General features: G+C 32.5%; 1 protein-coding gene across 8 annotated transcripts in view; it reads left to right on the forward strand.

Annotated features, from left to right (window-relative positions):
* The window catches only part of LOC105339722 (multiple C2 and transmembrane domain-containing protein 1), a 40,981-nt gene extending 30,412 nt beyond the window's left edge, over window positions 1-10,569 (forward strand). For all 8 annotated transcript variants that reach the window (XM_066089125.1, XM_066089127.1, XM_034468431.2 and 5 more), the window contains 13 exons: window positions 144-330; window positions 882-936; window positions 1,191-1,332; window positions 1,537-1,639; window positions 1,784-1,885; window positions 2,310-2,384; window positions 2,776-2,895; window positions 3,115-3,243; window positions 3,372-3,419; window positions 6,158-6,264; window positions 6,616-6,725; window positions 7,656-7,753; window positions 8,088-10,569. In XM_066089125.1, coding sequence (XP_065945197.1) covers window positions 144-330; window positions 882-936; window positions 1,191-1,332; window positions 1,537-1,639; window positions 1,784-1,885; window positions 2,310-2,384; window positions 2,776-2,895; window positions 3,115-3,243; window positions 3,372-3,419; window positions 6,158-6,264; window positions 6,616-6,725; window positions 7,656-7,753; window positions 8,088-8,147 — 1,336 coding nt within the window. In that variant the 3' untranslated portion in view covers window positions 8,148-10,569. The remainder of the gene's footprint in view (window positions 1-143; window positions 331-881; window positions 937-1,190; window positions 1,333-1,536; window positions 1,640-1,783; window positions 1,886-2,309; window positions 2,385-2,775; window positions 2,896-3,114; window positions 3,244-3,371; window positions 3,420-6,157; window positions 6,265-6,615; window positions 6,726-7,655; window positions 7,754-8,087) is intronic.
* Window positions 10,570-11,763: the final 1,194 nt, after the last annotated feature.

Genomic DNA, 11,763 nt, shown 5'->3' on the forward strand with positions numbered 1-11,763 from the left:
GAAGTGTGTCTCATTTACCTCTATCAAAAGAGGTAAAAAGCCCTGCTAATGGGTTCTCTGTATTGACAAAGAAACATATATCCTGTTTTCATGTGTCGGCATTTGATTCAATAATTAAGTGGAATCCCGTCTTTTTCCATCAGAGCTACCATCGATCTTTCGGAAATAGAAAAGGAGAGAACGCACACCATAGTGAAAGATCTGGAGGACGGAGCTGGCACCATCAAACTCTTGCTCACAATCAGCGGGACTCAGGGAGCAGAGACCATCACCGACCTCGTCAATTACACCACCAACACCAAGGAAAGAGACGACCTGTACCGCAGCTATGTAAGTCGTCTCTCTATGGCAGACAGAATATAAACACCCAATCCCACTCATTATTCCTTAATGCAAAACTTATGCAAAACATCCATATTGATTTTTTTTTTTTTGCATCTTGAGGAAATATACATGAATCAGCATAAAGGAAATATTGGGTTTTGTTTTGATTGGGAACGAATTGATTCCCTTCATCTCTGATCACCTAATTAGACTGTTGCATTTATATATGATTACTGTAAAAACATAATCTTGTTGGGCCTAATGAATTGTGTTGGGAAGTAATCCCCATAAAATATTTACACTATGAAAACTTTCTGGATTTCTGGAAGGTGTAAAGAATTGTTTTGAGTTCTACTGTGTTAAAAATGTTGGTAAAGCCTTTTACTGGAATTAATTTTGCATGGAATTTTGAAATTGTTTTCAGTATGTATGACAGTGACACTGACACTAATCATACCAGTACGCAATGCCACTACATCCAAAATTTGATTAGTTTCAACCCAAATTTTTTTTCTGATATTTACATGTATATGATTTCATTTGAATTGATATTTCAGGGAATAATCAACTCCTTTAAAAACCTGAAAGACATAGGATGGCTTCAAGTAAAAGGTGAGCAGTTGTGATCTGTCAAGGTTGTGAGGGCACTTTGTTTTCTATTGAAGTTATACATGTGTATAACTCTCATATGTTTGTAAGTGCACTCTAAGTTTAAATTGGTACATGGTTTTACAAAATAAGTTCAGAATTTTCTAGCACAAAGATTAGTAACAATTGTAATATAGACAAATAGTTCCTCTGCTGGGATTTGAACCTATGATCTCTTGCTGTTCTAGTAGAATGTTTTATATTTGATAATTTTGCAGTGATCCGTGCCCAGGGTTTGCTGGCAGCTGACATTGGAGGGAAGAGTGACCCATTCTGTGTGTTGGAGCTGGTCAATGCCCGACTCCAGACACAGACAGAGTACAAAACTCTCAACCCAGAGTGGAACAAAGTATTCACATTGTTAGTACCTCTACACAACACATAAGGAATTTCTAGCACTCAATGTTACCAAGTGAATTTTTACCTTTAAGTTGCAGTACATCTCTTTACCTGTACACATATCATAAGTTTCCTAACTACCGGTAGATGATTAAAAAAGATACCTACTAAGCTTTATTTTCAACTAAACAATTGAATTTATCTTGTGTGTTTGTTTGTTTGCAGCAATGTAAAGGACGTCCACTCTGTGTTAGAGGTGACTGTGTTTGATGAGGACAGGGATAAAAAGGCAGAATTCCTGGGCAAAGTCGCCATTCCTATTCTTCTGGTAAAAAGCTTGCTCTCTCTCTCTCTCTCTCTCTCTCTCTCTCTCTCTCTCTCTCTCTCTCTCAGTGTGTGGGTTCTTTGATGTAAAAATCTGACATATGTGATGTGTGTAATATCTAATTCAGTATTGTCTGATTTCCTGTAGATGAAGAGAGGGCTGAGGCGATGGTATGCATTGAAGGACAAAAAACTTCTGGGAAGATCCAAAGGAGCCATTTTACTGGAAATGGATTTCATTTACAACCCAGTAAATTTTTTTTTATAATTAGTCATTCGCAACACCACTCTGTCTCATTTTCCATAAATAATTAATGAAAAAAGGTGAAAATAGTCATGAAATGGATACTGTAGTTTTCAAGGGTATTCATTTTTGTGGATAAAGTAAAAATCACTGTTTCAAGGATACTTAAATTCATGGCCAATTACCCTAACAATACAAATTGTTAGTAGAAATTGCACTTCAAGGAACATTTAATTTCATTGATAAACTTAACAATGAAATCCACGAAAATTGGTATTCAACGAATATTGATGAAACCACAGTAGCATCAACATCTTCGTTAGTTTATGATGAATTTTATTTAGTTTACTATTTATTTGATAAGAGTTGTAGAATACATTGGATGCTCACGTTTCATTTCCATTACATTGGAAATTGTTTTTTCTCCTAGGTGAAAGCTGCCATTCGCACTGTCAACCCCAGAGAGGAAAAATATATGCAACCTGATCCAAAGTTCAAAATTTCGGTATGTCAATGTCATAAAATTAATTAGTTTTTAGCTGTTCAATCTGACACATTTTGATGAGAAATCATAGGAAAGTCCCCTCATTATCTTCAATCTACTGTGTACATAATTGATTTATGATGACTTCGGAAGCCAAAAAAGCATTCCTGTAATATCATCCATTTTTCTGGTGGCAAGTGATGCCAATCAAGGGTCTATAATTTGTGACTCAAGATCGTTTTTCATTTCATCATCACGCACATAAGTTCCCTTAGGAGCTTCCAGTGTTTGGGGATGTAAAAAGTTAAGTGAAAAGGCCCCATAAATCATCAGGACTTGTTAATATTTTGAAGACCCATAGGACCTTGGATATTGGGGTCTATGATATAGTTTGATTTTCTGATATTTTCAGCTGATGAAAAGGAACATTAACAGAGTTACGCAAATTATATCATCCATAATGGAGGTCGGTAAATTTCTACAAAGCTGTTTTGAATGGGAGTCCAAGGCTAGGAGTATTACTGCCTTCACAGTTAGTATGATGACAATGCTTTTGTGTCCTTAACAGTTTCAGAGTCAAATAAACTGAGAATGTACATGAATTAATAAATTCTCAATTGTATAAGACTATATTAAAATTTATTATTGTTAGATAACAGTCAATTCCGAACTATATGATATTGTCGGTCCTTTAAAATTATTTTTCGAAATTTTATTATAATTGTATGTTCTGTAATATTATGTGTTATAGGTGTTCCTTATCATCACCTGGTTTTTCGAGCCATACATGTTACCTGTGACGTTGCTCTTACTATTTTTGAAAAACTATCTCATCAAGTCTGCAAAAGAAGCGTTTTCAGTTGAGAGCAAAGAGGAAGTGGTAAGTGGAATTTGATTTTTATGAGTTGTAAACCAGTGCTTGACACAAGTAACATAAGAGAATACATCTCATGATGCAGTTACAAATAATTGCGGACTATTAATTGGCTTATTTTGATAATTAAACAGGTAAGCATAGATGAAGAAGATGATGATGAAGATGATGATGCAGCAAAGGTATGTGCAGAACTGGGTTTTTTTTCTTAGTAATTCGTTATGGTACATTTCAGAAATGAGCTGAAATTTGGGCAAATGGTTATCTATGCATTTCAAAAGAAATTAAAAAATATATTGATATAGGAAACGGAGACTAATTTAAAAAAAATGCTCTAATCATATTGTAAATTTAAATGAACATATTTGTAAAAGTATGCATGATTAAGCATGTATGGGTAGATTAAAGACAAAATATAATGTAGCGAGTTGCATGATTTTTGCAATGTTCATGTGCATTTAATTTTGACACTATTTTTTGCAAAGCAAAAAAAGGTATGATTTTAACACATATCATCAATTTTTTTTCTAATGAGTTTTGATAAAAAATTTAGTTTTGGATTGTGATAATTACAAACACCATCTTCAGTATGTACATTTAGTTATTTTGTCAAGTGTTTAATCACTTCAGCACCTACTAGTCCATGTACTGATACTTTATTCATTTAACTTTGTTCAATTTATCAAGCACGGGAAAAATTTTGTTGAAATTTTGTTTTGATTTTTTCATTGTATTTAATAATCCAGTGTATTAATCCTCTCCTGAATGACATTACTCTTTGTTATGTAGGATTAATATCTGTTTTTTAAAAAACTTGGAAAGTTTTGCTATAATTCTTCTCATATTGAGCTCCAAATTTTGATTCTTTTGAAAGTTCTGCTGTGAAATGATAGCCCAAGTGATTGACTTTTTGTTTCACAGAACACTGTGTTTAAAGAAATGCATGCTGTTTTGTTTTCCACCGGCATTAATTACCTTTTAGTTTGTTTTTCAAGTGAATGATTTATTTATGTAGAAGCACCATGTAAAAAAGATATCAGTATTCAGTAAAAAAAAGAAAAAGGTAAAACTGATTTTAAGAGGGCCTTGTCACCATAATTTGAGGATTGCAGGTCGCCATATTGTATGGATTACTCGGAAAGTTTTGTGTAATGTTTTGTTATTTATGGAAAATTTAACATATGTAATTCAAAACAAAATAGATATATGAATTTAATTTGCGCATGCTTTAACAATAGAAGCCATACAGTATTTGCTTGAAGAATTGGTGACATGGCCCTTCTGTAGGCTAGATTTTTTAAACAGTAAGAAAGCTAGTCATTTTTTAGCAATAATGCAAAAACATAAATCATTTTTTGTCATTCATTCATTCCAATTTCCACCTCCTGAACAAAGTAAATGAACAGAAAATAGATTGGAAGTGTTTGTTAAGCCTAACAATCTGATTAAAATCAGATCGTCGTCGCTATCAATTAACAACTTGTCCCTGTATCCTTGATTGATGTTGCATCGAGTGTTGCATCGAGAATCAACTTAATAGCACTAGGTAGCAACAGATCATTGTAGCATCTAGGATCTGATTTTAATTAGATTGTAAAACCCATGAGTGTAAGTTAACCTACCTTAAAAACTATTTATCTTTGCAAACCAAAAACAAAACATCTCCCATTTGACAGGTGCTGTTTAGACTAAATGTTATATTTTCCCATTGTCTAGGTGAAAGACCTATTTACTGTAAATGTAAAATATTTGTGTGGAAAGAGTGTTCTGAAAACTATAATCTGAATGGTAGTTCATTTTGCAAATTCTTACACAAAAAAGTCCCAAATAACTACCACATGAAAGCTTTGATGCATGGAAATCACAGAATTTCCCTCTTGAAAATATGATCAATAATTATTGTTTAATGTTTAAATTTGTTGATTACGGTATTCCAGATTATGTAAGTTTGTAATATATGTGCTTATATACATGCTTTATAAGTATAAATGCTTTAAACAGTAAAGCAATTTTATATTTCTATAATCAGATGTTGAGCTTTGTGATTAGTTACTGCTTACAGTAAAAGTTACAGAACTCTGATGTAATACATGTATTGCGATTTAGTTTAAATTATATTGTTGCTTCAGTATATAGGTCTTTAAGGAACATACTGGTATTCATTTTTAGTCTGCCTGTGTGTGTCTGTTTTTTTGTCTGTCTATCAACATTTTGGACTTAATTAAGTCATACAAAAAAAGATATATTGTTAACTGAAATGTCTTGTAAGGTCAGATGTCAATGTCATTAAATATTCAAGGTCATTGATTGAACAGTTGTTAGGGATTAAGTTAGTAGTGTTTAACAAAGACTCCTTTTTCTGTGTAACAGATGTGTTTAAAAAATTTTTATTTTTTTGTATCATTTTCAATGTAGAAAGTATTAGATAAAGATAAAAAGTCACAGCCGTGACGGGGTGTCGAACCGCGGACCTATCATGTGTTAATCGGGTGACTTACCCACTAGCCTATGTATCGCACTGCTTATATAAGCACACGATAGGTCCGCGGTTCGACACCCCGTCACGGCTGTGACTTTTTATCTTAATCTAATACTTTCTACATTGAAAATGATACAAAAAAATAAATATTTTTTAAACACATCTGTTACATCTGCAAATATGATTCAATAACTTTTATTCTGAAATACTAGTCTAGTGGATATTTCTTCCATTGAGTCTAAGAATGGAGGATTATTAGTACATGTACTTTGTATACTGTTAAAACTTTATGTTTTTTTGTACTTCATGCGTATATATATTGTATATATCACCCTTATGTTAAAACCTTGTTGTTTATGCAAATCAAGTATTTGAACAATTAAAACCCAAGTAACATTTTATAACTTCTCGAACATTTAATGTTTAAGTTGTTTATTTTAGGATGAGAAAAAGAGTGTTCGAGAAAAATTCCAAGCAGCTCAAGAAGTTTGTTTACAAGTCCAGCAGGGAATGGACATGGTGGCATCTCTCGGGGAGAGGATCAAAAAGTAAGACACCCTAAACTCCTCTATCTGGTTACTTAACTGCATGGGGCATTGTGCAGACATGTAAAAGTTTGACACCTGAATAAGAGGGAGGCGTGTACATATTGTGCTGCTGCTTAAATTCACATTAAGAAGCTATGCCATTCAGTTATGTGAAATTTGAGAGTTTTCAAAAAATTAATTAAATAGCATTGCTCTGCCATCCAGTCAACTCTGCAGACCTTTCAGTGCATCGTTCAGTCCACTGAACAGCTTGGATTTATCTTTTGGAACTTTTGTTTTTCTTGAACTTTGTGGAAACATGATAACTTTTTTACCCGAGAGTAAATTTTGGTATGATTGGTTGTCTTTCAGTACATTCAACTGGACGGTCCCCTGGCTGTCCATGCTGGCTGTGACTGTGTTATCCATCGGTGTCATTGTACTGTATTACCTTCCAATCCGTGTTCTCATCTTATTATGGGGTAAGTCAGTCACATAAAGTTACTGTGGAATCATTAGAAATTCATAGTGGCTCAATTTTCATGGTAGTCCTCGGTAGCTTTCACCTACGAATTTACATCCTCGACAAAAACTAATTACCGTATTTAAAAATTTAGTTTACCTAGAAACAGTTTCAATAGATGCATCCACGAAATTACATCCCCACGAATAAGCAAAAAACTCGCAATCCACGAAAATTGGCTTCCACGAAATTAAATGACTCCACAGTATTGTGTTTAGCATTTCCATATGGAGGTCCAACAATACATGTACCTTCATACATGTACCTTTCACTACAGAAATGAGGATTATTTTGTTTATCAAATGGCCATCTTGTCTTACTTCTGTGATTTTCATTCAGCTAAAGATTAGGCAAATATCAAATATATGCCATTGACCTGTGAGATACATGTACCGGGTACATGTAGTATTACAATTTTTTTTGTTTATAGGTCACATTATTTTTACTCAAAACTACATTTTTTCAAGGCTTCTGTTCAGTATTTTGTCCATAAACTGACATTACTTAATTGGTACTTGTATTGTAGTAACTCTAAAATTTTAACATTGGATATCCAAAAATCAGGGCATCTCTGTGACCTTAACATTTAGAACCATTATAACAGAAGCTTGGACTTTGGGTAGTTGTGTCAAACAGCAATGTCATGTATGCCTGTCTATTTCATTGCTGCCCACTCAGTGAAAACTCATTGAAATCAACACGATTTGTCTGGCTTCTGAGCTAAAACTACGCAATCGGTGCATATTTCACTTGAATCCAGCATCATTTTAAACATGTTTTGACGCAAGAAGTGATAGCTACGTCCTACGGAAAGTCCAAGGCCTTGTAATAATGGTTCTAATAGAGAGACTATGTCTGTGTTAAACTCTTGTTTCTTTTTCTATTGTAGGCATTAACAAGTTTACAAAGAAGTTGCGTGCTCCCAATGCAATACCCAACAATGAACTGCTTGATTTCTTGTCCAGAGTGCCTTCTGACAGTGAACTGGTAGGCTTTTTTATGAATTGCTTTTTGGAAAAAATATGTGTATTTATTTCAATCTTTACATTATGATATTTTCTCACTAATACCTTTAATGTGAAAGATTTTAATCTTTTTAATTTAAAACTTGGCTTCTAATATATTCTCTGCAAGATTGGCTTGACACTCATTTCCAGTATTTACTGGTATGTTGTTGGGAAATGTGTTATTTTAAATGCTATATAAGTATTACAATGTCATCTACTACTTCATCACTTCTGAATCAGCTTTAGAATTGTTGGAAAGATTGAATAGATTTGATTACACTTTGGAATGAGAGTATTTTTTTTTATAATTACAGATTCAGTATAGAGAATTAGCACCAGATGTACCTAACCTAGGGAAAAAGAAGAGAGCTTGATCAGAGCAACATGAAATTGTTGTGTTTGACCAAAATATTTGCTCACAGTCACTGGTTCATCTGAAAATAAAGGGAGACAAGTCTAGAATATTGCAAGGACAAGTCCCTAGTAATTCCCCTTGTGTAGCAACTAAGTGTAGATCTATAGAACTATGGGAATGTATAACATATTTAAATTTTTTCCTTCAATTTTTTTCCAACTTTTTTTTGGCAATTGGGAATGCATTGTATCAGGTTATGATCTTTTTTTTTTAACCAGTATATAGATTTTACAATTGATATTTGAAAGAATTTCATTTTGTGTATGGTTTTGGAAGTGTGAAATATATTTTGAATATGTAGATTTGAACAAATGAATTTGATATACAGGTCTTTATCCTGCATAGTACATTAAGTGAATTGGACACTGTTTAAAGTGGTATGTGACGAGAGAGAGAGAGAGAGAGAGAGAGAGAGAGAGAGAGAGAGAGAGAGAGAGAGAGAGAGAGAGAGAGAATTGTATTTGATAGCTTGAGTGACCAACCACTGCTATTTATGAATCAAAACAAGGGAACTCATCATGAAGTTTTAAAAATCATACTGCTCCATTCAGCAATTTTTATTTTGACTACCGGTAGATTTGCTTACAAGTGAAGTGTTCATATTAAAAAAAAAATTAATCAAAGTTTAACTTTTCATTTAAATATGTCGAAAAGGCAGTTTGTTACAAACGGTTGAATTCTTGCTCATCCTACACATTGTTTTCCAATAAATTTGTTTCAATTCCTAAAAATCAAATTAGAAAATGTCAGTGTTGGATGTAGAATATCATTTTAAAGTGAAATTACACAATAAAAAATGAGTGAAACATTCAAAGAGGTAATAGGAAAATTTTGTGTCTGCTTTGTGCTCAGTCTTCCATTCTCTGTAGTGCATGTAAATGGTTTTCGATAATGTGTATTAAATTTTTTAGGACTTTTTGTGTGCCTTAATAGAAAACAGTGACTTACTATGTATAGAGCCCTGACACTATAATTGTCCTAAGGCAAAGGAAGAGACATTGTGTTCTTACAAAGTGTTCAGACATGCTTGGTTTTGTGAGATATGATTCGTTTTAAGAGTGATTTGTTAAACTTTTAATTTTGATATTTTAATTGCAATGATGCAACCTCATATATCTTTGATTTAAGAAATTAAATTGATGTACATATATATATATTTTTTTTATGTTGCAAAATGAATTCCATTAGACGAAGAAGAACAATGTTGATGACTGCAGTCTTACGATTGTATTGTTGCACTTTATTTGCATAATATATTTTGTTTACCAGTTTATTAGTAGAATTTTACTTTTCAATTTGAAAATCGTGTATTTGATGTGGGGAAAAATCTTTTTTTCTATAGTATATATTTTGTTTATTTTGTCTGTATGCATGAAGATCAAACGATGACTGATATTGTTCTCATACTCATACTTTGCATGTACATGATATGAAAATGGAATCAGATATTGAAAATGTGCATGCATTGATTTTCAAGTGATATTGTACAATGAATGACAACAAAAATCAGACTACAGCGCATAATGTATCAATTGTGATCAATGTCTCTCTCAGAAATCTTTCTTTGGTTGAATCTGCAGTATGTCTATTTTTAATAGGATCAAGGAACATGTGAAGGATATCCTTAAGTTATCGGTAATTGGTTTTTCGGAATAATTCACAAATGTTCAGGACAGAAAATTTTCCTACATTATTATTAAATCATTCACTAGGTTAGGTAGGGGTTAATCTGTAAGCTATTCCACGTACATGCATCATATGGGTTCTCACAATTCATCATACATTAATCTCTGTTTTAAACTTCTCACCAATCTGAGCTGCATTGCCACATGTAAATGTAGAAGGGAAAATTGATCACCATAAATTTATTATTGGATATTCATTTAAAATTATAAGCTGTTCAACGAGGGTTTTTTTTTTTCAAAGAAAATGAAGAAAACTGACACCTTTATTTGAAGACCTAATGGGACTACTTTGTTTTCATTAAATCTACCTGTATTGCATTAATTATTTATAATTTCTACTGCAACTTCTCAATGGGAAGTGAATGGTTGTCTCACTATATTCTTTATTTTTATGATAACTGAGAGTTTATCAGATATTTCTTCAGACTATTTGGGGACCTTCCATGTCCCCTCAAGTCATCTGTGTAACATTCCTATTAGTTATTCCGTCCTTTTCATGTTTGTTTTTCCTTCTCTTCATATCATACTTCCTATACAGACCATATCTCGATACAGGAAGACTAATCAGTTTTTAATTATTTTTTCTCATTGGTTTAAGCAAAATTTGTCTATTTTTAATTTACTGTTATGTTGGGGTTGACATTTGCAATTACCAATATTTGTTATCAATGTTTTCTGAATAAATGTGAAATACTCTTCTGTTATTTTTATCCAGTTTTAGACGAAACTCTTGGAGATTTACTTTGCCAGTCATCTTTGTGCTTGAATGAGAATTGAGATTTTAGGACCTTAATATAACTGAAAGAGAATGAAGGTTTTAGGACCTTAAGATAACTAGTAAAAGTGAAACACAATTAGTACTTGAAAAGAGAGATATACTGGTAGTCCACAGTTAATTGGCCCATGTAATATTATAATGCAATTAATTTTTCTTGTATGCCTCAAAATTGCAAATGCTTAAAATTTTAGTTGACAATTAGGTCATTTGCGCATTCCCCATCAAGTTCTTATATTTTATTCATTATCAACTTATTGCATCAAGTTGAATTCGGAAATCATCTTCAATTTCATATGACCCATCTCAAAAGCATGTCAATCTGTAAATATTGTCATCTTATTAAAAAAAATTGAAAATATACTATCTTTTAGAAGCATGCAAATTTCAAGCCACCTTCAGAACGTTTTAAAAATTGTCGGGTCAAGGCAAAGATATTAATGTTTCCAGTTCCCAGACGGTCCCTATTAAGGCCATTTGTAAACATGAACATTGGATCATACCCTCAAGATTTGATCAACATACACTTCCTAAAGTGCATTTTTGTAATAAGATCAATTTGTGGAAATGTGTGGAAACATTATTTACTAAGTATTTGCTACATATTTATGGAGCTTTCCTATGCTCGTCATGTGTACGGCATATGCTGTTCTCTCCTTCAAAATTTTCTAATTTGTAAAATGCTGGATTTTGCTGTTTGTACTCTATTATTGGTACAACACCATATGTGTGTGTGTGTAGTTACAATAACTACATGTATATTCTAAAACAATGCAATTGGTTTTTAGATTGCCAAACATCATCAATGATCAAATTTCTAATACAAGTTGTGTCCCTTTAGTAGCAGTGTAATTCATTTTAGAAACCACAGGAACCTTACACTCTAAAATTAGACCCATTATCTCACTCTCTATATGGTTATTACTCATGGAGTGATAACCAAAAGGTCTAATTTTAATCAGATTGTTTTATATACAATTATTTATTGTATCATAATCATATTTATTATTTCAGTTGAGATATATTTTAATCATTTAAAAAAAAATAACGCCAGGTGCCTTTGTTTGAAACTATTCCTCCCCTAAAATCTTTGAGCAATTCTTGATTTTTTTGAC

This window comes from Magallana gigas, chromosome 6 (assembly GCF_963853765.1).
Source record: "Magallana gigas chromosome 6, xbMagGiga1.1, whole genome shotgun sequence".
Classification (NCBI taxonomy): Eukaryota; Metazoa; Mollusca; class Bivalvia; order Ostreida; family Ostreidae; genus Magallana; species Magallana gigas.